This window comes from Mustela putorius, unplaced genomic scaffold (genome assembly GCF_011764305.1).
Source record: "Mustela putorius furo isolate JIRA1106 unplaced genomic scaffold, ASM1176430v1.1 tig00003858_pilon_pilon_pilon, whole genome shotgun sequence".
Taxonomy (NCBI): domain Eukaryota; kingdom Metazoa; phylum Chordata; class Mammalia; order Carnivora; family Mustelidae; genus Mustela; species Mustela putorius.
Genome location: NW_025422010.1, coordinates 40,354,294 through 40,380,801, shown reverse-complemented (window position 1 = coordinate 40,380,801; position 26,508 = coordinate 40,354,294). Strand labels below are relative to the sequence as shown.

General features: G+C 44.3%; 2 protein-coding genes across 11 annotated transcripts in view; one reads left to right on the top strand and one right to left on the bottom strand.

Annotated features, from left to right (window-relative positions):
* The window catches only part of HDHD2 (haloacid dehalogenase like hydrolase domain containing 2), a 34,820-nt gene extending 28,270 nt beyond the window's left edge, over positions 1–6,550 (top strand). For all 7 annotated transcript variants that reach the window (XM_004752202.3, XM_004752203.3, XM_004752200.3 and 4 more), the window contains 2 exons: positions 1,201–1,264; positions 5,173–6,550. In XM_004752202.3, coding sequence (XP_004752259.1) covers positions 1,201–1,264; positions 5,173–5,276 — 168 coding nt within the window. In that variant the 3' untranslated portion in view covers positions 5,277–6,550. The remainder of the gene's footprint in view (positions 1–1,200; positions 1,265–5,172) is intronic.
* A 6,210-nt stretch (positions 6,551–12,760) lies between these two features.
* Positions 12,761–26,508, bottom strand: part of KATNAL2 (katanin catalytic subunit A1 like 2) — a 73,658-nt gene continuing 59,910 nt past the window's right edge. For 3 of the 4 annotated variants that reach the window (XM_004752206.3, XM_045065596.1, XM_045065597.1), the window contains 3 exons: positions 14,947–15,109; positions 13,922–14,024; positions 12,761–13,205 (listed from right to left, as the gene is read on the bottom strand). In XM_004752206.3, coding sequence (XP_004752263.2) covers positions 13,066–13,205; positions 13,922–14,024; positions 14,947–15,109 — 406 coding nt within the window. In that variant the 3' untranslated portion in view covers positions 12,761–13,065. Of the gene's footprint in view, positions 13,206–13,921; positions 14,025–14,555; positions 14,618–14,946; positions 15,110–26,508 lie in introns of those variants that run through there. The other variant, XM_045065598.1, reaches the window with a different exon arrangement.

Below are 26,508 nucleotides of genomic sequence, written 5' to 3'. Positions count from 1 at the left end.
TTTCCTCTTGGCAAATCTTTAACTGACTTTTCCAGGCAAATACATGTCTGAAGAAGTGGGGACGTCAGAATTCTTTGTCCTGGGCGTTACCAGTATGGGGACAGGGTGGGAGGCGGGAAGGACATGTGACGGCAGCGGGTCCGCTGCCCGCGGGGTCGCTTGTTACCCAGGAGACGGCAGGTTTTCCTTCCCTGCCCTCGACCACTGCTTCCCACCGCCCTTCTTCCTTCTCTCCCTCTCCCCATCTCTGCTACTTCACTAGGGCAAGTTTAGATGCTATGGAAGGTTTCAAGTTAGACCTTGGATGAGGATTTTGATATTCTAAAACTCATCCCCAAGGTCTGTTGTTGAATGGTATCGATTTTTGAGGAAAAGACTTTTCTTCAGACGTGGTCTGAATGAATCCTGTCTATAAAGTCCTATAAAGACGTAAGATGGCAGGGTTGATTTTCTTTTTTTCTTTTTTGGGGGGGTGGGGTGGGTGGTAAGGTACAGAGGGAAAGGGAGAAGGACAATCCTAAGCAAGTTCCACGCCCAGTGGAGCCTGGTGGAGGGCTGGATCTCACAGCCCTGAGATCACAACTGGGGCCGGAGTCCAGAGTTTGGATGCTTAACCAACCGAGCCATCCAGGGGGCCCCAAGGGTTGTTTTTCTTGATATTTCTTCGAGTCCTTGGATTTTTATTACCTGGTGTTTATCATCACAGTCAACCAAGTGTATTCATCTCTATCTTGGGTAAGAATTGGAAAGAGGAGCTACCTACTCTAACTGACCTGTTATCCCCAAGTGTGAAGTGAATCTCAGAGAATCTCAGTATTCTGATTTGGCTTGATTCCACCTTTGAGGGACAACGGTCTGGAGAGTAAGGGTGGTGTGTTACATGGGCAGCAGCAGAGCCGTCTTCCAAAGGTTGTCCATTCACGGTCTACAGTTGGATCATTCACCTTCAGAGCTGCTAGATGAATAGGAGGCTTTTTCCCATGATCCGTTTTAAGAGGAGACGGATGTGCATGTGGAAAACACGAACTGTAGATGTGCTGTCTGTGCTTGGTCACTAGACTTACTACTCTGTTGTACACCTTACACTTCTTCAACACTTCCCTCTCCAAATGGCATGCTTCGTCAGTGGGTCCCATGTGGATTTACCCCCTTTTCTCTTGTATTTTTTTTGAACTAAATGCTTTCTTTGTCCTTTTCTAGGATTGCAGGGATGATGTCGGTGGGGCTCAGAATGTCGGCATGCTGGGTATCTTAGTAAAAACTGGTATGTATCTTCTGCATAAGCCTCCTCTCAAATAGGATGGTAAAACACACAGTTGCTTAAAGAACAGTCTTTGCAGAAACGACAAAGCCCACTGGGCACTTTAATTCTCTTTCTGCCTCAAAGCAAAATTAAAAGGAGCTCAGGATCTCAGGGAAAGACATTGTGGGAGGGCCCATGCTGCATAAAAATTGAAAGATCAGAGAGAATTCAGAGGTTATTTTAAAACTTAACCAGAGATAACTGTGCTGGTTGACCATTACTATTTATATGATTTTCTTGATACACAAATCAGCACATTGGAATGGATCAAAGTTGACTGATTTGGGGATGTTCTATAAAAGTATCTTTTCTTTTTTTTTTTTTTTTTTTGATGCCAGCAAAAGATGATAAAGTTGGTCTCCTTAGGAACTTGTGGGCTAAGTGATCTGATACTTTCTGTTAACACTTGTATTTTTTTTTTTTTAAATCACACAAAGAACTTTTACTTACTGTTTTAGGAATTATTTCCTATACCCAAAGAAAGTAGGTATACTCTTTGTGGCCCTTCAGAATAAACTTAAGATAGGAACTTCCTGGGGAGGACTCAACTAATATGGTATTATGACGACAGAGGACCCAGTAGTGTGCTGGGTCCTGGCCTCAGTCCACAGTGAGTGGACTTCATAGAGTGCCCAGGTTCATAGAATGCTAGCGGAACCATTTAAGAGGCTGTTCCTAAGAAGGAAGATTTAAACAAAGTCTCAGAAGAGCCACAGCATGGACATTTTTTAGAAAAAGTACATTTACTCCCAACTGACATATATTCAAGAAAATGTGGTTGCATAAAAGCTATTTTAAATTTAAAAGTAGAAACTGGAAAGCATAGCTACAGCTAGCATTGAAGAAGCAACATTTGGCAGGGCCCTGTGTGAATGGAGTACAGGCTGTGCCAGGATTCTGGAGGGAGTCCTGCGAGCCTTGCAGATAGGGACTCATCTTTCCAGAGCGAACAGGGTGTTTGTTTATACTTCTCAAAATGCTCAGCAGCCTCCTGCGAACATGACTGCCCTTTGATGTAAGCAAAAAAGAGGAAGTACCAAGAAAGAAAAAGTCCAGAAAAGTCATCGCACTCATGGTCCCTCCCTGTATGCTAATTTTCAAGTTCCTGCCATTCACTGTTTTATTTCCTGGTCACTGAGGAAATCTCCAGATAACTATTTCTCCTCTTGTCTGTTACCCCTATGAACATTTTCTCTCCTCAATTCACATCATTAAGGATTTATACTAAGTATGAAAACCCCCTATGCCAGTGTCTTGTGGGCCCTGCTTCCTCTGTCTTGGCTGGCTTCTGTTGGTTGTCCCTTCTTTCCTGACTGGCAGTTGGTTGTGGTCAGCCTGTCACGGAGCCATCTAGTTGGTCTTAGAGAAGCCAGCAGCATAACACAACCGAATTGAAAACGTATAGCCAGTAAACAGCAAGTCCGGTGCAGGGAAACAGGCCCATTTGTACTGTTTCTGTCTGGTCAGAAACAAGTCCAAGTAAGCCCACTGTTCTAAAAGTAAGCCCACTGTTCTAAAAGTAAGCCCACTGTTCTAAAAGTAAGCCCACTGTTCTAAAAGCACACAAAATGGCTGGCTCTGTTGGTGAATTTGAAATCCATGCATTTGCACAAGTACTAGGCTCCCCAATGTTGAAAATGATCACAAAGGTGTTAATCTATCCCATAATAAGTGCTTCTTGTGGATGGTCTTGAGCAATTCTGTTTCTCAGTGAGTGGCACCTGGTGGAAGCTCAGTGTGCATTTGCCCAACGATGTTATTAAAGATTTGTGACTAGTCCTGCCCAGAATGTATTTGCTTAGCATGTAAAATAGTCACTTAGAAAAGGTGGGGTCATTCTTGATCTAATATTCTCAAAATGGCTTCCTGTACTCCTCCAGGAATTCATCATCCCAGAGAGCATAGACTGCCACAGTGAGTGAGGCAGGCGTGCATGCTGGTGTCCTGCTTCATTCACGCAGCCCACATCAGTGAGCCCCTGCTGCGTGCCAGCCGCCATTTGAGGTGCTGGAGCTATCACCCACGTCTGTAAGCCACTGTGTCGGTGTGGACTTTGTAGAAGCCCCCACTTGCACGGCCAGATGGCAAGAGCATTCTGCAAGCCCTTAACTCTGTGGCTCAGAAACTTGACTTTCACATATGTGCCCTTAGGCCACTGGATCCGGGAAGTAGGTGGTATGGTAGAGGAGTAGTCAGTGACTTCTGTTTGAGACCAAGTAGAGATGTGGCAAGAGTTTGTACTTAATGGAATTTAAGGGTGAGGAAGAACTAGCAGCAGAGGTTTCTGTGTGGCCCCTACCATGGACAGGTGCCTGGATGAGGTGAATGAGGCCGGTGTTTGTTCGCTTTGTGCATTTGATGCTGGCTCGGGTCCTATAGGGACTTCACAGTCAGTAAGACAAAGCAGAAAATATTTTCGCCACAGCGCAGAGGTGTGGAGCAGGATTTTCAGGCTTTCTGTTTGTTGAGCAAAGCCTCATAAAGAGGTAGTGAATGGAGAATGGCGGGAACTGTAGGAAATGGTGGGCCTGTTGTTAGGGGAGCTGGATTCAGGCAGAGAGTGCTGGAGAATGCAGAGGGTTAAAGGGGAGAGATCAAAGGAAAAGGGATGAGAGAGCAAAGAGAAGGGGAAAGGGCAGAGGTAGCCCCCGTGGCTCCAGGGCACTTGGCCTTGTTCCCCAGGGAAGTAGTGTCGCAGTGTCCCCAGTGTCCCGCTTCCTCCTCCCTCCCTCCGCCCACATTCCCTCCCTCCTCCTCCCTCACTTCCTTCTTTGCATTCGCGGAGTGCTCACCTCTGTTAGTCACTGTGTTCGGTGCTGGGAATGAACACATTGGGGGAGATAACAGAGATGGTCCCTACTCTGAGAGAACTCACAGTCTTGGGTGAGAGACCTTAAGCAAATAAATACATGAATGGCCACGCATTATAAATGTGGAGGCAAAGAGCAGGGTCTAGGGGGAAGGCAGGGAGGAGAAGTAACCAGAATGGGAATATGAAATTCGACCCGAAGCGTGCGGGAGGTGATGAGTGGGGTGAGAAGACTGTTGCCAGCAAAGGGGACAGCAGGTGTGAAGGTCCTCAAAGAGCCAGGTACCGTCTAGGACTGCAGTCTTGTGAAGGTAGCACGTGCTGAGGTTGGAGGGGTGCTGGACCACATGACAAAGGGCAGTGGTAGGGATTTGGGTTCTTTCTGAAGGGCCTTGGGACCCATTAAGGGTGTTTAAATAGGGACCATGCATCATCCGACTTAAACATTTGTAAAGCTGCCCGTGACTACTGTGTGGAAGGGTTCCTCTCTGTGCTGGGGTCTTCGGTTATGTGTCCCACATTCCAGAGCCCAGGGAGACTGCGGCAGTGCACTTGCTGGGCGCGCCGTCCTAATGAGCCAGGCCTGTGTGCCTTCGTCTCTTTCTGTCCCCACCCCTGGGTGCTCTCAGGGTCCCTGGGTGGCAGCACATGCTGTCTCCAGTCTCTCTTGGGAGCTGATAAGTCTTCCTCCCTGTCCTGTCCTGGCTTCCACTGAAAAGCATTGCTTCAGTCTCCATTCCTATCTTTAGGGCTGATGGGGAGGAAAATGATTTCCCCAGCTGTGGAGATCTGAAGGAAACCTTAACGGCCAGGTGTCGTGGCCCCTGCGACTGTCCATTATGAAGGACTGGAGTCCTGGGGGAAGATGCTGGACGTGATACTGCTTTGAACTGCCTCATCGCAGCCAAAAGCTCCACTAAGAGATGTTTTGGGAGATGAGGAGCCCCTAGTTCTCCAGTACTCGCCAGGGTGTTTCGGAGGTGGCGCCGGTGCTCACGGGACGTGATGAATGTGGCTTTCTAGCAGTAGCCTTTGTTCACTGGCTCTCCTTTCATTTCAGGGAAATACCGAGCAGCAGATGAAGAAAAAATTAATCCGCCTCCTTACTTAACTTGCGAGAGCTTCCCTCATGCCGTGGACCACATTCTGCAGCATCTCCTGTGATCCTTTACATCACTCAGAAGCAGCCGGAGACGCAGCTGTTCGTTGTCCTGAACGAATCCCTCCCCGTGTCCGTGCCAGCCCAGACCGGCGCGGAGCAGTGCTCCTCTGTTGTGCAGTAATTAGGAAGAAAGGCATCGAATCGCAGGCAGCCACTATGCCTTGTATATCCCTTTTGTTTTATTTTGTAAAAGAAGATGAGACCCAGAGAAAGGGAAAGCCGAGATTTTATGCCATTCCTCTTAAAATATTCATCAGGCCGGCAGGGCTGGGAGGGAGAGCCTCCTGTGGGCATCACGTTCTCTGCTGCCTCCTCGCTGGTCTGCCCGGAGGGGGGAGTGTTCCGAGTGTGAAGGAGATTGAATGGCATTTTTTTTAAATTATAAAATAATGTGTTGGAAAGTGCATTTCGGCTGTAGTTTTAATATTGAGTTCAACTGTGAAATCCGTCAGAAGTGCCAAGTGGAGTACAAGTCAGAAGCGGCAAAATAAATTGTCCTTTAGCCCAAGTGATCAAGTGAATTTGCCTTAACGGATGTTGAAAACTAGATTATCTACCGTATTATTCCCAGCACGGGTGACTTCTTTTTCTCTTCATTAGCCAGAGATGACTAATTTAAATTTAGAACCTGATTTTAATTTAAAATAATATTTCCATTAATAACCTATTCATTGCAGATGCCTATTATACTGTGTAACAGTTGTTTTGGAAATTTTATGTAAAATTAAAACTATCAGTATTTTACAGATGTTTTAATTAGACATTGTTATTAACAGGAACAGTGCAGAAACTAAAATCAAGCCTTTAATGTCTTATAGACCATGCATTTTTGAAGTTAGTGTCCACCGGGGTCCTATTAACTGTACATTTGCAAGATTTCATTATTTTTGCCTCTGACACTATGGGAAAAATCTTTCAGAAGCTATTGGGACAGATTCAAGCTTTTATGTACTTGGTTACTACAGCTGTAAAATGAAATCTCGTCTTGTAGCCTGGATTATTCTTCTCATGTTAAACCCACCAAAATGAAGGGGCCTAAGTAGGTAATGATTTTCCTCGTGCATTTGCATACTGTGATCATCCTGGGCCTTTGCAATTGTTTTACAGGGCTCTTGGGCATTGAATTATTAGCATGTAATTGTATATCATTGTAGTGTTCACCTTATTGAAGCACGCGCTGATGTTAATGAGCTTCGGGCTTTGATGCTTGTTTAGAGATCAGCTTGGTCTTAGATGGCAGGGAGCAGAGCTAAATAAATGGCAGCCCTCTCTCCTTCTGGTGGTTTGGTGTTCGCTCGGTTCTTGTTTTTGCAGATGCCCTGACTTAGTACTTAACACAGCCTTGAGTGCAAAGGACAGCATGATAGGACGGCCACCACCGATCAGAGCCACGAGTGGAATGGCCAGGAGCATGGGTTTGGGGGCCTCGCCAGCAGTTAACTAGCTCTGTAGTTATCTGTGTAAAATGGAGACCGTGACGGCACCCACCACGCAGGCTTGTCATGAGGGTTAAATGTGTGACCAGCGTAGTAAGTGCGGAGAGTAGAATTGGCCAAATGCTGAGGACCACATTCTGCAGCATCTTCGAAGCACATTGTGTCTTCGGCGCCGATGAGGAGGCAGACATAGTGCCACTGTCCACACTAAATAATCTGATAAATCTTGATAGAACTCATCTCCACAGTCAGTTCAATGGGGGAGGTCTTCCCGATTAAGAAAAGGAGATGCTACTCCATTGCACGCAGAGGCATGGTCAGCCGGGCGTGCGGCTGGAGCGTGCTGCCTGACGCTGACGGCTGCGCTCCATGCGCCTGGGACCGGGTACCTGGCCGCCTGGCTCAGGGATGCCTTGGCTCAAGCACCACTGAGTAGCGTTTGCTGGTTGCTACGCGCTAAGTGCCACGCTAGGAAATAATAGAGCGTGTAAGGAAAGGATTTTGTCCTGAGGACCCTCACGAGTGGAGGAGCTAGGGAGAGTGGACAAGCTGCTCTCCACACTCCAGGGCCTGCCCTGTGATGTCCGCCTGACTGCAGGTGGAGGGAGCGCTTGTTACATGATGCCTTGGTCCCCACATGTCCCTTCTCCCCCAAGACAGGACTGTGGCCTCGGTCCCCATGTGCCCCTTCTCCCCCAACACGGGACTGTGGCCTCGGTCCTTACATGTCCCTTCTCCCCCAACACAGGACTGTGGCTCATTCTTTTTTATATCTCCTGCAACAAAGATAGTTGGTTACTCAGATGGTTCTCGAACCAATACAAACTAGCTGTAAATACTACAGGAATTTACTGTCAGAAGGTAGAACTGGGAGTAGGGAGGAGAAGACTGGTTACCCATAGGGGAGGCCCCATTAGACACTCAGAAATAACAGATCTGATGCTTTAGAGACAGGTTAGAGCTAAAGCAAAGAAGTAGACGTCACTGATGTGTCAGGAGTCAGACAGGGGCAGGAAGAGGTTAAGACCACGTAAGCATAAGGTCCCGGGCCAAGAGAAGTGGCTTCTTTCCTGCATATTAGTTCGGCCGTATTGGGCCATTAAAATCTTTGTTTCTTGTTTTATTTCTTTAACAAGCATTATATAGGTCTTGTTAATTGACCTGTCCACAGTGAGGTTCATGAGGATAAATGAAAATCTGGTTTTAGATCCAGGTTACTGTAAACATTCCCAGCATAGCTGGTTGGTCTGCCATGGGCCTCATGGAGGAGATTTAATAAGTGAAGTCCCCAAAAGACTTCGTTTTTCCAGCGATCCCATTAAAGGGCTTTCTTTCAATGGTATGACCTTGAGGGCAGTGTTTGTATCAGTTTTACTATAATCCTCTCCTAGGCCCAGAAAAGGAAACAAGTGCCATTTTGGGACTAGAAAGGGCAGTAAGGAACGCTCAGTGTCAGGAGAAGATAACTGAGCATCTGTCAGAAGCCAGGTGTGTGCTGGGTTTGGAAGAAGGCGGAACCAGTGGTAGAGACCGATGGCTGCCCCACTGCTTCACTCTTCTCCCTCCAAAACTGGCTTGTTTTGCTATAGCTATTCCACCTATCATTCTGCATCTGTTGGAGCTGATCGGGGCCATTGAGCACTTGTAGCCATGGATGTCAGAAACTCCTTGGAAGGGTAGCGTCATCACCTCACTCTCAACCCCACGTTTAAAAAGTACTGTACCACGTTGGACCGGGAAGTCAAAAACACACCTGTATGTGTTGTGTTCATCTGGTTTGAGATCAGTGGTGGTTCACGTAGGATGAAACTGAAATCCTTGGGCGTCTACAGTAAGGAATTTTTTAAAGTGTACTAGTCTCTTTCACCGAAACACTTTGCCAGCAGAATCCCTTTCTCACATCAGTGGTTGCTCGCATAAAGCCACTTTTGTGTTACCAGGTTCCTTTGATGTAGTCCCAAAAACTTTCCTTTGGCATAAAAAAAAACGAGTCCCAAAAAATTCCTTTGGCTGACTTGGTCATGCCAGCCGTCAGGGCTGACTACCCCACAGCATGCTGCTCTCTTGAAGGGACAACCAGAACAAGACACCAGAACACCAGAAATCATTTATCATTTAAGTTATGTATCTGTTAAAATCCAGCAATTTTGAGTATCTTACTGTTTTCAGTGCCTACCTTCACATCCTACCCGTCTCAACTCCTGTTTGTTTCACCAGCTAGTGTGCCCGAGAAAACCAAATTATGAAACACCAACTATGGGTAAAGTAAAAGGTGTGTCGTGTAAGTGCTCTCAGAGAAGAGGTCGAGTGCAGTGAACTAAGTGCTTCGGAACAGTCATCACAGCTTCTTGCATGGGAAGCAGACTCAGCGCTCCATTGTAAAGAATGTTGGCTGCATTCACTGGCAGTGATAGAAGTACCACAGCCCTGCGGCTAACGTTTTGGGCACAAGACGATAAAACGTACCCACAACTGTGTAACACAATAGCTGTATGGCTCCATGAAGGACGAGAAACGAGGGAGGGCCTTATTTTGGATAAGTAGAGTCCAGTCCAGTGGGTACGTAGAAGTCCACCAGGCTTTTGATGATGACCTGAATGAAATGCAGGGACAGGCCACGAATCCTAACGTAGATACTTAGCCTTAGTGGCCAATATTGGGTATCAGGAGATCTCAAATGCAGACATCAGTTACTACAGATTTTCCTAGGAAGACTGGAAGATCGGCGCTGTTGGGTCCCAGTGTCTAAGCTGTGGGAGCTGCACCACTGCTGTGTCGTTCAGGTAATCTCACCCTCCATCGTAGCCCCTCCTCTTCCTCGTCTTACACCCAGCTTACTTACCCGGGTGTTCTGTGTTCCTACAGGCATTGTGACTTCTGCTTTAGGACAAAGTGTACCGCATGTTGGATGAAGTTACATTTCTCTCTGAAAATAGGCCAGGTTCCTATAGCCCTGTAAACTTAGATGTACTTCTGATCTACTTTTTAAATAATAAGAGGCTCTAAACATAAACTAATCATATGTCTTGGTTGGTCTCTCTTTCTCAGAGCCCACTAAAATCAAAGTAAAGGGATAAAGAAGTTATGAACTCACAAGGAGAGCCCACAAGAGGACAGATGGGCACAAGTGGATGGGGGGTACAATAATTTGAAGGAGGGAATGTGGATAGGTTGTTGATAACAAAACTCCATGCAAAGAAAGACAACCAAAACTCATCCTGTAGAAACTCAAAGATTGAAGTCTTGGAGACTAGGTAGAGAGAAGGTGAGGTGTGAGGTAGGATTGAGATTCGAAGCTGGTAAACAAAATGGTTGGAGTCCCAGGAAACATGAAGTGAAGGCCTTGGGGACAGTGGGTGTGGTAGTGAGCCAGGATGAGCTACAGGGCTGCAGATGGGGGCTAGGTACATGTCTGCTTATTCTGTGAGGGCTCTTGGTTCCTTTCTCCTTAAAACACCAAGACCAGAGGATATGGGAATGCAATTGACAGTCTATCTGATATTGGCAAGGCACTTATTAATTCCTGGGAAGACAAAACCAACATATAAAGGAATTGTAATTTTGATTCACTAGGGGCTCTGCATGAACAGTACACGTTCCCATAGAAATACCGATTATTGGGGTGCCTGGGTGGCTCAGTGGGTTAGGCCTCTGCCTTCAGCTCAGGTCTTGGTCTCAGGGTCCTGGTATCGAGCCCCGCATCGGGCTCTCTGCTCAGTGGGGAGCCTGCTTCCCTCTCTCTCTGCCTGCCTCTCTGCCTACTTGTGATCTCTCTGTCAGATAAATAAATTAAATCTTTTAAAAAAAATACCGATTATCGAGTAAACCTAAAATAACTATTTGGCGATGATGGGAACACAGCAGAGGGATGAAAGAGCTGCATTTCATTTCATCCAAAGCAGGAAGTCATTAGATAGTGTATAAAATGTACAAAGGAGTCCATGAAATACAGCATGACTCACAAACATACTTGAATTATTATTTAGAGACATATTTTCCAAGGGACAGAGGAGGATTGAATATGCAATTGAAGTAGACGGAAGTATTACGAAGATGAACTTGGAGATTCTCAGGAGGAATGCAGGAAGGATGTGGGGGTGTGTCAGGTACATAGTCAGCTGTGTGTGGGGTTGTGTGTATTTGCCGTGAGGGATGGCAAAACCACGCTTACGCTGATTGGAGTAAGTAAAGAGCAGTAAGCTAAAAGGGGCCAAACATTGTCACAAAGCTTTTATCCATAGGGGCTGTCTCCTTTGCCCCTTTACCTGTTCACTTTCAAGTACACACACACAAACATACCTACTTCTAATCACACCAAGGTAGCAACAACAGTGGAGGTTCCATCCGATTGAGATTGTATGAAATCAGAAAGGACAGTAGTGGCCCCAAGTGGATGGACTAATGGCAGCAAGAAACACCCCCGAACAACCTGACAAAATGACCCTGAGATGCGTGGGTGGCTCAGGTGGCTAAGCCTCTGCCTTCAGCTCAGATCACGATCCCAGGGTTCTGAGATCGAGTCCTGCATCGGGCTCCCTGCCTAGCGGGGAACCTGCTTCTCCCTCTGCCTGCCATTCCCCCTGCTTGTGCTTCTCTCTCCTGTCAAATAAAATCTTTAAAAAGAAAAGAAAGGCAGGAAGAAAGGAAAGGAAAGAGATAGTAAAGGAAGGAAAGAAGGCGAAGAAAACGGGAAGAAAAGGAAAGAGGGGAAGGAAAGAAAAAATGAAAAGGGAAGGAAAGGGCGCCTGGGTGGCTCAGTGGGTTAAGCCTCTGCCTTCGGCTCAGGTCATGATCTCAGGGTCCTGGGATCGAGCCCTGCATCGGGCTCTCTGCTCAGCAGGGAGCCTGCTTCCTCCTCTCTCTCTGCCTGCCTCTCTGTCTACTTGTGATCTCTGTCTGTCAAATAAATAAATAAAATCTTTTTAAAAAGGCGGGGGGAAGAAAAGGAAAAAGGGAAAGAAAAAAGGAAGGGAAGAAAAGAAGGAAAAGGAAGAAAACAAAGGGAGGGAGGAAGGAAGGAAAAAATGACCCCAAACATGGGAAGCAGATGTCTGAGACCATTTAGAGACGTCTACATCTAGGGTAGGGCTAGTGCTGGGTATTATAAGACTTCCATGGTCGTGAAGAAGCTTAAGTTGAGCATATAGTAAGATGAAATGTCTTTTTTGTTTTTAATTCGTTATATGTGTATTTTCAGTTTGACTGCATTACCCATGAAATGGCATTTTAAAAGGCATTTAAGAATATTATCAAAATAATCAGTACCCCCCAAATGCTTTGTTTTTGTTTAAAATTAGGATAAAATCCTTTGGAATGTTTAGCTATCCAAAATACCCGTTTTCCTGCAAGTTTTCCTTCAGGGGAGGAGGGTGCCTTGCAGCGGGATGGAGAAAATGCGCGAGGAAGGGAAGAAGGAGGGGACAGCCACAGGTAAGGTCGAGCGGGGGAGAGGGGTGGTGGCATCACTTAGCGGCATTTTGCAAGGGTTTAAAGTAGGTGGCCCAGATCACGAGTTTCTGAGGGAACTGCTTCCGTTAACAACCCCATAAGGAGATGCAGGGGAGCCTAAGGGAAGGGAAGCCCCAGGATGACTGCGCTGGGGCTCCCCTTCCCTAAGCTTTGGATCCACCGAGGAGCTGTGGCCATCAGGAGAGGGCAGAGCACACGTGCCCTGAAGAGTGGGAAGATGTTAGGGACGCTGGGACTGGGAGCTGGGGGCTGGAGGCTCCTGAAGCTCCTCCCCCCGAGGTAGAGCAGCGACTTCCGTTGGGGGGGCTAGTCTGCTGAGGCTTTGCTGCTGAGAAAACTGGCTGGGGTCAGAGTTAGGGAGAGCTGATGACCCTCAGGACGTCGTCAGAAAAAAACACCATGTGTCCTTCCCGCACCCCTTCTTAACCCCCCGCAAGCCCGTCAACTGGCCGGATGGTCTGTCACGCTTTGCTTCCAACGGGCCTCCCACCACCTCCCAACTTGGAGGCACTGTGCATTCCAGCACAGCTTCCAACACTACATCTTTTTCTTCAGAATGAAAACACCAACTCACAAACACAGAACACCGTAAGAAATAGTTCATCAAAGTGTAGGGAGTCTCAGTGGGAGGGGGAGAAGTCTGCATCGCGCGACTAATAGCCTGTACACCTGTAACTGACATCTTCCATGTTCTGCTGGCATCAGGCAGGAAAGGTTAACAAAAGTATCTCTCATTTCCAAAACAGTCCAGTTGTTCAAACGAACTCAGTCTTCAAGTATAATTTTCTCTTTTCTCTCCCAACCATCATGTTCGTCTCCTGCTTACACTAATAAATGGGAAGGCCTCCATGGTGGTCTCTGTGGCCCGGTCAGGGTCGGTGTGATTTCATACAGACTCGAACTGACTTTGCCAGGCGGAGTATCTCTGAGTCAGATTCTTTGTTGAAGGCTTGGTGTGAGCTAGCACATCTAAGAAGTCAGCAGTGGTCACTGTATCCAGCTGGATTCCAGGTAAATTGCTGCTCTCTGGATCAAAACACAACAGCACAGTAACTGACCTTACCTCCATCAGCGCTCTTAAAATGCTAATAGACCTTTTTTCAAGACAATGCATAATGCAGCATTTTTTTTTTTAAGATTTTATTTATTTATTTGACAGAGAGAAATCACAAGTAGTTGGAGAGGCAGGCAGAGAGAGAGAGAGGAGGAAGCAGGCTCCCTGCTGAGCAGAGAGCCCCATGTGGGACTCGATCCCAGGACGTGAGATCATGACCTGAGCCGAAGGCAGCGGCTTAACCCACTGAGCCACCCAGGCGCCCCTGCATAATGCAGCATTCTTAATCGTTAATGCAGCAAAAGGCAAGACTAAAGAGAGCTGGGGAAGGAATTCTTTAATGCGCAACTCAGCCCCTGAAGCCCAGATAAAAAAATGGGACTTAAATGTCTCCCTATCAAAGCAGTGTTTAAAAGTAACACAGTGCAGCAGATGGATCCCGCCCACGTCATAGCGTGCCAAAGAAATAAAAGCCTGAGCCTTAAGGAGTTGATCAGCTGGGGCGAAGTTGATCCAAAACAACACCAGAGGAGAAATGAGTTGAGTACGCAGAGGACAGTTGGACCAAAGAACGTTTGCAAGCGCAAAGAACAACCAAGAACAGGAGCAAGGCTCCATCTGCTGGGGAAAGTTGGGTTTTTAAAGAGCTTTCTCTCCCAGAGCACCCCCGCTGTGATCCCAACCATACCTGACTGGTGATTTTCAAGGGCACTGAAGATCTTTCTCACAGTCCGCATGGCCGCTTCCCTGCAGACGAGCTTAATGTCGGAGCCCGAGTAGCCCTCCGTCTCCTGAAACAGCCGCAGAGCAGCCGTGGGTCAGCAGGTGCAGTGCCGGTGGTGATTACGCTCTCACAGGCAAGACGCGGTACACGAGCAATGAATCATTGAATACTACGTCAGAAACGAATGATGTACTATATGTTGGCTAACTGAACTTAAATAAATAAAAAGAGCCCCTGTTTAGAACCTGTCTCCGTCCGCCACAAACACCACGCAGATTCCCAGATCTGTAATGTCTGGGGCTGCTTATGTGTTTGGCGACCTGAGACGCTGGAGCGTAAACAGCTTCCTGACCCCATCCAGATGCACGCTGGAAGGTGCTGGCGAAAGACTAGACCATCCACGGTAGCCTAATGGGGCCCTTGTGCTCACATCCAAGCATGACCAAATTTGGTAGACACTTTTGTTCTTGTAAGATCACACCTGCCTTTGAGGAACCTCAAAGAATATCATGCAGATGGCCAGAGGATGTTTGTTCCAGGGTCCACTCAGAGGAGGCAGCGAGTGACGCCAGTGACAATGAGCGGAGCATACATGTACCTCCATTTCCATGTGTGAAAGACTTGAATCATCTCAGCAATCCTTCATGGCATATTGGTTACCTGTTTCGCAGATGAGGAAACAGACTGAGAAAGTCCGTGGTTTTCCTGAGACCTCACGGCTAGTAAGGGGCAAGACCAGGATGTGAACATAGTTCTCTGAGTCAAAACCCTATGCTGTTTCCTCTACGTCATACTATTTCTCCCTGCTTGAATGTTTCTGAGGAACAGAGAGCTCACTCACGAAGGAGAGGTGCATTGCATTGCTGGGGCTGCTCGAGTCTTTTCTAAGTGATTCCAGGAATATGCCCCAAACCAGCTCACAAGAACCCTGCTCAGAAGATTCCAGCGGCGGCTGCTTGGCCTGCAGGGGCGCCTTCCAGGCAGCTTACCCGGCTCAGCACACTGTAATCCAGCTCTGTGCGCAGCTCCAGGGCTCTGCTCTTGCTCACAGGGGGCAGCCAGTGGTGGATCATGGCCTGCCTGGCCTCCTGGCTGGGGAGATCAACCAGTATCCTCTTCTCCAGGCGGCGTAGCATGGCACAGTCCAGCTCCCTGAGATCATGTGGGAAACAGAGGAACCGGTTAGAGCAGTCAACTCCCTTCTTAAGCAACAACATTTTAAGAACAGTTTAGCATCGTAGGAAGCAGTTCTGCATTTTAACTTTACATCTGTACCTGAGCGAACAGGACAATTACCTCACGTTGTTTGGGAGAAAGACTTGGCCAAAAAAAAAAAAAAAAGAAGAAAGAAAGAAAATACATCCTCACAATACCTTAGGTAAAAGAGAGAATTTTAAAGTGACTTAATTTGGGGGAAAATTCCAACTAACAACCACCGCACGTGAGCATTCCCATTGCTTTCGTACCATGAATAATTCAGTCTGATGCTGCCAGTGAGTTATTATTCCTGACAATAATTTGGGCACTCTGGAATGTGCATTAATTCTTCCCAAACTCTCTCACATTCTGGAGTGAATGACTGTCTCACGCCATTGCTCTGCGGAATTCAAAAGAGCAAAGCTCCTTCCAGCGTGCCCAATGGAAATGTGGCCATTTGAGCCCTGCATGCCTTCTCCCAAAACACTGTCAGGCCAGGTTTATACAAATTTGCATCTGCAAGCCAATTCCCTAAACTTCTTAATATAAAATTTCCAAGCAGAAAAGTGGAATAAAGCAATGGATATCCACAAACCTTCCATCTTGACTGAACAGCAATTAACATTTTGTCGTATCTGCTTCATATCTATTTATCCAGCGAAATCATTTCAAATTACGTCATGAAACCCCACCCCTAAATGCCTTAGCATGCATTTCCCCCAGTAAGAACATTTTCTTACATAGCTTCAGTACTATTATGACACCCAACAGAATTAACACTGATTGCAAAATATGTCTAATGCTCATTCCATATTCGATTTCTCCAGTGATCCCCGAAATATCTTTTCTAACTCAAATCTAATCAAGAATCATGCATTACATTTCGTTATATCTCAAATCTCTTAGCATCTAGACCAGTCTCCTTGCCATTTCTTTAGACTTTGCCTTGACCAAGATAAGGCACATTCTGGACTTTCCTGATGTTTTCCTCACAGTATTGTTGTAACTGGTTCCTCTGTGCCCTGTCCTCTAAGATGGAATTTAGATTAAAAGTTTAATTAGAATCAGGGTAATGATTTTTGGCAAGTATATTTCATAGATGATGATATATTTTCAAATTCATTATGTCGGGATCCACATGTTAGCATGTCTCACAATTAGTGATGTGCTGTTCAATTACTGGGATCATCTGTTGACCTCCACTATAAAGTAATAAGTATCCTATGTACAATACTTTGGCACTGTGTACATACCTCTTTTCCCAACCCCTTTCAACTAGTGGTTTTAGCTTCTGTTAATGATCTTTGAATAGGTTATTTCATAAGAGTGGTGCAAAATCATGATTTAAAAAAATTTTTTTCATTCCAAATGTATTATTTGGCACTATTTAGTAAGATAGAGCTTCCCCCTCATTAACTGGGGCTCTTTGGTTACCCTGAATTACCATTCCTATTCATAGATGATTTTATGTGTGAGTTTGTAAACTCTTTATATGTTAAAATTTCAGGTTCCTAGACGGGAGAGCAACATCTATTTGATTTCCTGGTCCAGGAATTAGGCAATGCCTTTCTGTATCAGCAGATGTCTCTCACTCATAAAGACACAGGTGTTCCTGTTCTTCTTACTCTCATTCTGAATCTCTGTCCTGATAGTCCCTTTTGCATCAGAAAATGAAAACACCCTTTCAAGGAGCATATGTGAGTCCTAATTTGGGGTGACTAGATTTCTTTAGAGATTCTATTTTTTCCTTACTCATTATTCCTCTAGTCCTGAGCTGAGAACCCAGAGTCTGGGGGTGCTTCCGCAGCCATAACAATCACCTCTTGCTTTTTTGCATCCGCTTTGTTCTTTACCGTACTTGCCCTGTTGAAATTTCATTTCACATCTGAGACCCAGACCCTCTCCCTCTATGCAGCCACTCCCCCTCTCAAGGCCAAGATTTCTATTCAAGGCACAGGGTCAAGGAAATGTTGCACAAGTTGAGGAAACTATTTTTTTGTATTTGAAATGTGAATAAAAACTGTTGCTTATGGAGTAGTTCTAAGTGGCAGGCACTGGCTTTAGCATTTTATAGATAATAACTCACTGAATTCTCACAACAGCCCTACAAGTTAGGTACTATTTTTTAAGCCATTTTAAGGTGAAGAAACTGAGGCACAGAGGTTGAGTAGCTTGCCTGAGGTAAGAAAGTTAGAGAACGGTGGCAGGGGACTTGAACCCAAATGGTGAGAGCCCAGGGCCTGTGGCTCGGATTCTGGTCTCATGCCAGCACCAAGACTGTAAGCAGACTGCCGACTCCAATCATGGTGAAGTCTCAGGACCCCATGAACAAAGAGGATTGTTAAAGCTTCCAGAGACAAAAAACAGGTTACAGACAAAGGATCAGTAATAAGTCTTCCCATCAGCAGTGCAAGACAGTAAGAAAAAATAGAGCGACACCTTCAAACTTCTGAGGAAAAATAATTTCCAATGTAGAAGTCTACATCTTGATCAAACAACTAAGGGGACAGACTTAAGTTATGTTCAAAATGCAAAGCCTGTGAGTATGTACCTCCCGTACACCTTTTCTCAGGAAAGTACTAGAAGACCAAAGGGAGAGCATAAACCAAACCAAAGGGCTTCGTGGGATTCAAGAAACAGAAAGGAAAGGAAATTTCCAGGATGATGAGGTGAGCTCCCTGGGTCTCCTTATGTACTTGGGTGCAGAGGAACCTCAGGTCAGTTTGGTGTTAAAAGTAGGTTCTGGCAAACCAGGCTCCAAGAAGATGAAATTGAATACCTGGTGTGTCTGAATGAACCCAGAGCGGACTGAGACAGCAGAGAGTTGTGGCTGAATGGGAGGAGAAGGTGGGAAAGGAACAGAGGGCAAGAAGGAAACTTTAACAGAGGAGAAACCATTAAACTCACATTTTAGGAGTTCAGTTCAGCAATACTGACCATTGCCAAGTGTGTTATCAGTGCTAAGTCTTCAAAATACAGAATTTAATGAGACGGATTCTCTCCTTATAAGTAACTGGAGGCAATACTGGGGAGGTTTTGGCCTTGGACCGCAAGAATGTTAGTCCTATAAATATCAAAGATCAAAAGGGGACTTGAGATAGGACTAAAACCCAGGAAGGAAACAGACTACCCTGAAGGAAATTATAGAGTTGGGGGTGACAGGCAGTTGTTATATTTCTTTTCAAGGCCTCTCCCTGGACCAGCTGCCCCTCCTGCAAAGGCAGGGGACTGCAGAAGAAATGTTATTTTGTAGGGTACCTTCTCCTGGGTCTCCCCATCCCATCTGGAGTGACTTCTTATTGAAAGGAAGACCAGATCCCCAGAATGCCTTAGGAAAATGGAGTCATGCAGGAGGTGGGAAACAATACCTCACTATAGATGTCTGTATTGATCAACTAATGCCCTAAAGCAAGAGATTTACCTCAAAACTGCTTGTGGGCATAAAATAAGTGCAACTCTCTGACAGCCAGGTCTGATGAATGCACTTTTAATGACATCAATAATCATATAATCATACAAGGGAGGAAACAAAGGACAAATGGAATGTACCCAGGAATTATTCTTTATGCCAATAGAGTTATATGAAAAAATTTAATGTGTGGCAACCAGAAAACACTCCCTTTAGCTCTTACACTTTGACTTTCGACTAGTTATTCGGTTCTCATGTGTCCTCTATTTTGCTACTCTGGTACCTTCATCACCTCGGAAGGCAAAACCAACTAGCAACAGTGACATGAGACACAGCGGAGCCTCACAAGGCCTCAGGCCTGGGCTGCTGGGCCTATGCTCACTGGCCTCCCGGGCAGTCGCCCGCGCCCTAAGGCCTTGCTTCCAAGCTCCCGGGCATCTGCTCCAAACCTGAACTCAGGGCCTCCCCTTTGCCTGTCTCCCCTGTTAAACTGTGTGGTTTCTGGAACAGAGTTAATTCCAGATGTTACAGAATTTTGAACCAGAACGTAATTCTATTTCATTCATTCAATAACTAAAACACACTAAGTTCAAACCATCTCAGCATGGCGGGAGGAAAAGGAACCTTCCATTTTGTAAGCAGCCTTTCCAGTATGTCCGCAACCCATAAAAAGGTAGTGATCATGGCCGCCCTTGAAAAGCAGAATAAGGAACTGCATATTCTGTAGCAGATAACGGGGAGCCAAAGAATAAAGCATGGCAGGTTACTTTGTCTCCCACAGTGAATCCCGCATACGCTGACTTTTAGCTACATTTCCCACGAGGGCCAAGCTGGTCCGTTTGCTCTTCTTGGAATCTGCGTTTTGCCAAATTCTCTTTGAGCTGCTACTCAGGCGATTTTCGTCCACTTTGTCTACCAAGAGCCAGGTCATTTTTACAAGCCCAGTTCAAGTGTGTTCTGGTCCAAAAAGGTTTTTTGTTTTTTTTTTTTTAATTTAAATTTCTCTTCTCCGAAATGGCCTCTTCCCCATACAAGTGGATTTTACTTATTTTTTGTACCATTTGCTTAGTACTGGCTATCTCCCCATCTCAGATGATTTGTGTTTATGTCATTCATGTCCCATCAGATAGCCAGCTTTCAGAGGCCAGTGATCATGGACCAGGTTTCTTGAATTTCCCGTCCATCCATCAAGCAGAATACTCAGAAGAGGTGCTCAATAAATACAGCTTGGAGGAATGAATGAGCTTTTGGGGCAGGACTATTGGCCTCATGTAAAATGATCTGCTTTCTTAAAGCCCAGCCTTTATTTATGAAGGTTTATCTGTTTTGTTGAAAATTAGGATTGTCTAGTCATTAGTTCTTATTAATAGAGAAAATCAGCATCAACTTGGGCAAAGAGAATAAAACTTTCTATTTTCATCCTTAGTGAAAATAATGGAAACAAAGATTTCAGGGAATGATTCATCAAATTGGCTTGGCTGGGAAATACTTTTGAAGATGAAAGATGTTGTCTTGGGGTGCCTGGGTGGCTCAGTCGGTTAAGCATCTGCCTTCAGCTCAGGCCATGATCTCAGGGTCCTGGGATCAAGCCCCGCATTGGGCTCCCTGCTCAGCGAGGAGCCTGCTCCCCTCTCACTCTGATCCCCCCCTTGCTAATACAGGTGCGCTCTGTCTCTCTCTCAAATAAATAAAATCTTTTTTAAAAAATCTTTTTTAAAAAAATGTTGTCTCCAGGTGGAGTTTCCAGCCTCTCATCTCCAGAGACGTCTTATCCTGAGGTGTGAATTCACAAGCCTGAGACAAGAGTCTCCATTAGGAAAGTCTGGAGTAATCAGTTCAGTGTAGGCCTTACTGGTATTTGGGTTAAGAACATCATTTCTTTATAATAAAGAGTAAAAATTACTTCTAATTACTATAATATCAACAAAGAAGATATATTCCCATTACTCTTACCAGCAAATATTTTATCAATAATTTATTTTAAAAATAGGAAGATTGTTTCCAGCAAAGTGAAGAACTCTAGATATCCAGAAATCTCTTGTTATAAAGCCCCTTTTTAAAACGATGAATTATAGAAACACTTTTTGAAAACACAATAAATGAGCCCACAAGGAAGCAGGGCCAAAATTCTTAAGGACTAAAAATGAAGAAGAAGCTGAAAATCCACACTGAGCAATTGAACTTGAAGCTGTGGCTGACTTGGGGTGCTTGCCTCTTTGTTACAAAAAGGTTTGGATCTGAAAGTTACATGTGGGAGAGCATGGAAGGTCTTGGGCCCATTCAAGATGAGAGGTGGAGTCAAGGCCCATTACATAAAACAACTAGAGGCACATCCTCTAGGAAAGGGTGGGTTAGAAAAATATGTCCACTACCAAGAAAGGAACAGAAAAGCTGTCTGTCTTGCATTTCAGGAAAAAGTCTTCCTTCATAATTCAGAACTACATACATACCCTCATTGGCATGATCAGAGAGACCTTAAACTGAGGATTAGCTTAAAAGGGTCTAAAGCTTAATACAGTCAAATACAAATTTTCTCTGCGAGGGCACATGCAAGACTCAGACGGAGTCCCCTTCATTAAATGCAAGCTCACCGTCTAAAATTACAAGACCTTTATAACAAACCACCATGAATGAAAACAGGAGAAACTAACAGAGTTAGATTCCACTGACCTGGAGCATAAAATTGTTGTGTTTAAGATGTATAAAAGATAAAAGGGAGTCCAGGAGAAGAGAGGAGACATTCACTTCTGGCCAAGATGGAAGAGCCCACCCTCTCAGAATTAAAAATCCCTGGACACGATACAGCAAACAAATGCCAGGAAATGGTGAAGGGTAGAAAGGAGCAGGAGGACAGGCTGGGCACCTCGGGACTTGAGGGATGATGTGACAGTGGCTTCTGTGGGTTTTCTTTTTGCCTCTCACATATCCCCAGTAGGGTACTGGGGACGCCCATTAACATTCCCAGGCAAAAGCCCCTTCTCTTTTATCCAAAAGGCTATGAAAACCTTTTTTGATAAAACCTGCCCTACTCCAGCCAGACAGTAAAGGAAAAAAACTACTTCCCACCTAAGAGTATCTGTGGCGCGGAGCTGGGAGCTGAGTCGTGGTGGGGAGAGCATGACCCAGTAGGCTGATGCCATATTAAAACTCTCAAGAAAAAGAAAAGGAAAATCAAATCAATTATGGCCTACCCATACAGTGGAACTCTATATGGAATTGGGAAGATTTTCAAAATTGACCACAATATATGAAATAAAAGGAAAAAAAACAAGCCATATAAGAAAATAATATGCATCCACAGGGTGATGACATTTATTATCATATGTGTTTGTGTGTATATGTGTCTACACTGCACACACAAGACTCTGGGAGGGTTTAGATTTGCCAAGGTACAGCTCTAGGGGACCGTTCAGTTTCAAGCAATACTGACGCATATACTATGTTTTTAATGAGCATGTATTACTTTTCTGCAGAGCTGAAGCAGTGAAACTATTCCCCCTTTGGGAAGAAAAAAAACTACCCCAGAAAGCCACACAGGCAACAAATGATAATATCAAAACCACTTTCACCAGAAGGCCTATACAAAGAAGCTAATAATACCTGTGTCACAGTGGTAAAATTATGAGTGTTTCTTTCCAGCTCTTAAATTTCCCATAAAACAGTTATATTAATTGTATAATTTATAAAATTTAGTTTTAAAATTACAGTTCACAAGTCAGCCTGCACCATTAAGAAGAAAGAGTAATGCCACGGTAGAGCCAGGTTGAAAGACTTCTTTCTGTCTGACGGAACCAAGCCAATGGAGTAAGAGGTGAACGGGACAAAGACAAGGTTACTAGTAAGCAACCTCCTGCTCAGCCAGTCCTGCACCACACCCTTTCCTGGTTGTGTTAGAGTCACCCATCAACCTCACGTGGAGGATCATGGACTCGATATTGTTGCATGGGATAGTGGCATTATATATGGACAGAAGCAATTTCAAGCAAAACAGTTTGACCACTGGTAGGCACAAAAATACAGTGAACAATAAAAAGCCTGCAAGCGTGACTGAATACAATTGCAGTGAAAAAGATGCGATCATCAGAGTGAGTTCACGCAAACCACTGTCTCCCAAAGCATTCTCAAATGGAAAACTGGTCTTGTGAAATGCTCGTTGAGGAAAGGATTCCAGGGTCAAATAAGTACGGAAAGTACCACTTGCTCAGCACGTTCTCGAAGCTTCTCTAGGAAAGTCAACAACACACAATAATATCATAAAGGCACTGAGGAGATCTGAGAAGATAGTTGAGCTATCTTTAATTCAGTATCTCTTGAGCTTATTAGATCACTAGATTCTATCCTCGGATAATGCTTGCTGACTTATGACTACTCAGAGAAATGTTGATCTAAAGGGTGATGATGACGAAGGCATGAGGCTTTTCCCTAGAGCACAAGAGATGCATGGAGAGATTGTGGAATGAACTGGGGTTGTGTGTACTGAGCTTTTCAATCCCATGCACGCATTTTTATAGAAATATCTCATCAGAGAGGAGATAGCTCCTACAAGAAGAAGTCAGTTCAAAAACTTAGATAAGTAAGAACTTACCTTATGTAAGAACTTAAAGTTCTTACTTTAAACTTAAAGAAGTAAGTTATGTAAGTTCTTACATAAGGTAAGTTCTTACTTATCTAAGTTCTTGAACATTCCCAGTGCAATAATCTCCTGGATCTTGTGCTTTCTTCTGAATATTAGGCTTGAGGCTTACTTGTTTTTAATCCAAAGTTTGGTCATACTCAGTGGTGTTTAATTTTAACAAGGATAGCGAACTCTCTAGCCCTTCTGCAGAAGGAAGTAGGAGATGAGCTTCAGCATGCTTCGCATATAAAATTTTCACACCTTTTTTGTACAAACTACCATCAAGTTAAATAGCCATCTAAAGATGGTGTTTGCCTTAATGACCCTGTTCAGTATTTTGTTTCCCTCTAGGCTCTTAGGCCTGAGTTTGTGCATACTTAACAATTGAGGTAGGTCAAATTAGCCCTAATTGTGCTCACTAAACATTTCTTACGTGGCTGTTATTTTAATGATAATATATTACAAGTGCAACATTTGTTATTCTCCTTATTGCTGATTTACACATCGAATGACACAGCCACAGTTATTTCTTGCTTCCTTCTGGTCCATTCTGTGATGCTATAAATGAAGGGAGGTGCCCCTTGGGAGGGAGGCTGCACGCTGTCTCACTGCTGAGAAGGGAGAAATGACCAACCCTTTGAGACAGATGGACTCCCCCCATGGAAAATGGTAAGTTAACGAGTAGTATATGATAGCCTTGTGCCCTGAAAGATGCTATGGGTGAGAACTACCACTAACTAACCATGAAGAATCTCTGGGGATTTTAAGATTGGGTTTTGATATAGTTTGGTATCATTTAGTTATTTCCCCCAGAAGGACATTCTGCTTTAATCAGATAATTTTATTCTCTCATGGAAGACCCTGAAGCCAAGATAAAGGTCTGTTCCAATAGCCTTAATAAGAATGTAGTATCTCCTCACAGATGGACTTGGACAGTATATAGCAAGGAGCTTAAAAACCATCCATGTTCTTTTATACGGTAATCCTACTTCCAGAAATATGTCCTAAAGAAAAAAAAATTTTTTTGGTCAAAGATTTTTACTCAAGGAAGTTCATTTCAGTGTTATTTATAATAGAGAAGAGTTGGGAGCATCATATATGTTCAACAGGAAAGGAATGATTAACTAAATTGTGGTATATTCACAAGTGGGAATTTTGGACAGCCATTACAAAATCCAATTTTCAAGGATTATTTAATGACTTTGGAAATGTTCTCACTATAATGTTAAGTAATGAAAGCAGGACACTAGTGGGAATACAAAATGTACAACCTCTATGGAGGGAAATTTGGCAATCTCTACTATAATTTCATGTACATTAACCCTTTGACCTAGCAATTCTATTTCCAGGAACCTATCCCAGAGATACACTGGCAAATACACAAAGTGATGTATGTGCACCATTATTCACTGCAACATTATTCATAATAGCAAGAGTAGGGATAACCCAAATGCCCATCACTGGGTAACAGGGATAGATTATCATATGGACAAAATGGAACATACACAGCTATCAAGGGAATAAGAATGAACTTTCTGCTCAGAATATTTTGTTCAGAAAAAAATCAAGATACAGAACAATTTATATCATACGCCACCTTTTGTGTAACCAAATTCAATTATTTTTTGGAGTTAAAAGAAACCTTGAGAGTTCATCTGTGGAGCATGTGACAGTTTGTCTCTATTTAATGTCTGTCACTTACTTCTGTTCAGTGAGTCTCAACTGGGGAGGATTTTACTGCCCAGGGAACATTTGGCAATGTCTGAAAACAAATAATTTTTGTTGCAATAGGGAGCAGTGCTACTGGTATCTAGTGAGGCAAGGCCAGAGATGCCGCCTAGCATCACACAATGCATAGGACAGGCCCCCACAAAGCATTATCTGGCCCAAAATATCAGTAGTGCTGGGGTAAAGAAATCTGGGTTTAGCACTTCCGTTTCAGGCCAGGTGTGTACCGTCATGCTCATCAAAATGTTGCTGTCATAAGAGTATTGGTATCATTACTGAGAAACTGTGTTCCATATACAAATACAAAATACATCTATATCCTAGGATTGAGTGCATATTAATTATATTAGTGTTAAGAAATAAGATTTTCAGGGGCGCTTGGGTGGCTCAGTGGGTTAAGCTCAGGTCATGATCTCAGGGTCCTGGGATCGAGTCCCGCATTGGGCTCTCTGCTCAGCAGGGAGCCTGCTTTCCTCTCTCTCTCTCTGCCTGCCTCTCCATCTACTTGTGATTTCTCTCTGTCAAATAAATAGATAAAATCTTAAAAAAAAAAAAAAAAAAAAGAGGATTTTCACAATTAGAGAAAAGGTACAAACATAAAATCAAATAATTTAACTAAAGCTCTGATAATCTTAAATTTGAATGGGAAATACTAGTATGACGTCATTATTTGCTTCTTTTTAAAACTATGTATTTCCCTAGTTCTGCCCGATCAAGAGGCCAAGGAAGAATGATAATCCAGTTAGCAAGGAGCGCCTGAAATCATGAGATTGCTATTCCCTAAGTATTATTTTTCCCATCAAAGGATACAGTGAGTACGATCCAGACTCTTCAGACGTATTACAGGACAGTTTCCCTGACGATCAAGTCAATGGCAAGTGGGAAAAAAAGGAGAGGAGGTGTGTTCTAGATCAAAGGATGCTTAAAGGAAATCACAAAGTGCAAACCTTGTTTGGATATCAATTTAGTAAATTAATTGTAAAAAGACATCTTGGAACAATCTGGGAAATCTGAAAAAACACTGGGTAGTAAGTGATATGGAGGAATTGGTGTTGATTTTGTTGGGGGTAGTAATGGCATTGTACAGTAATGGAAGAAAATGTCCTTTTTTAGAAAGATGTGTACTGAGGTATATTTGTGAGAAGTGACATGACGATAGGGACAGAACAATCTGGGATCTATTTTAAGGTACCGTAGCAAAACGAGGGAGGGGGCAGGAATAGATTAAATCAGTGGACAAGGGGCGCCTGGGTGGCTCAGTCAGCCAGAAGCATCTGCCTTCAGCTCGGGTCATGATTTCTGGATCCTGGGATCAAACTCCGTGCTGGGCTTCTTGCTCTGTGGGGAGTCTGCTTCTCCCTCTCCTTCTGTGCATGCTCTCTCCCTCTCAAATTAATAAAATCTTTAAAAATCTATCGATCAGGCAAATGTTAGTTACTGAAACTGGGAAATGATGGGTGCTTTCTCCTCTTCTTTAGTGTCTGGAATTTTTCGTAGTAAGCTTTTTTTAGAGCCCAGCATTGCTATAGAACATATAGAAACATACAGAAAAAACATATTGGTTCCACGGTACATTGTCATGATGTAGGCAAAGCCATGTAT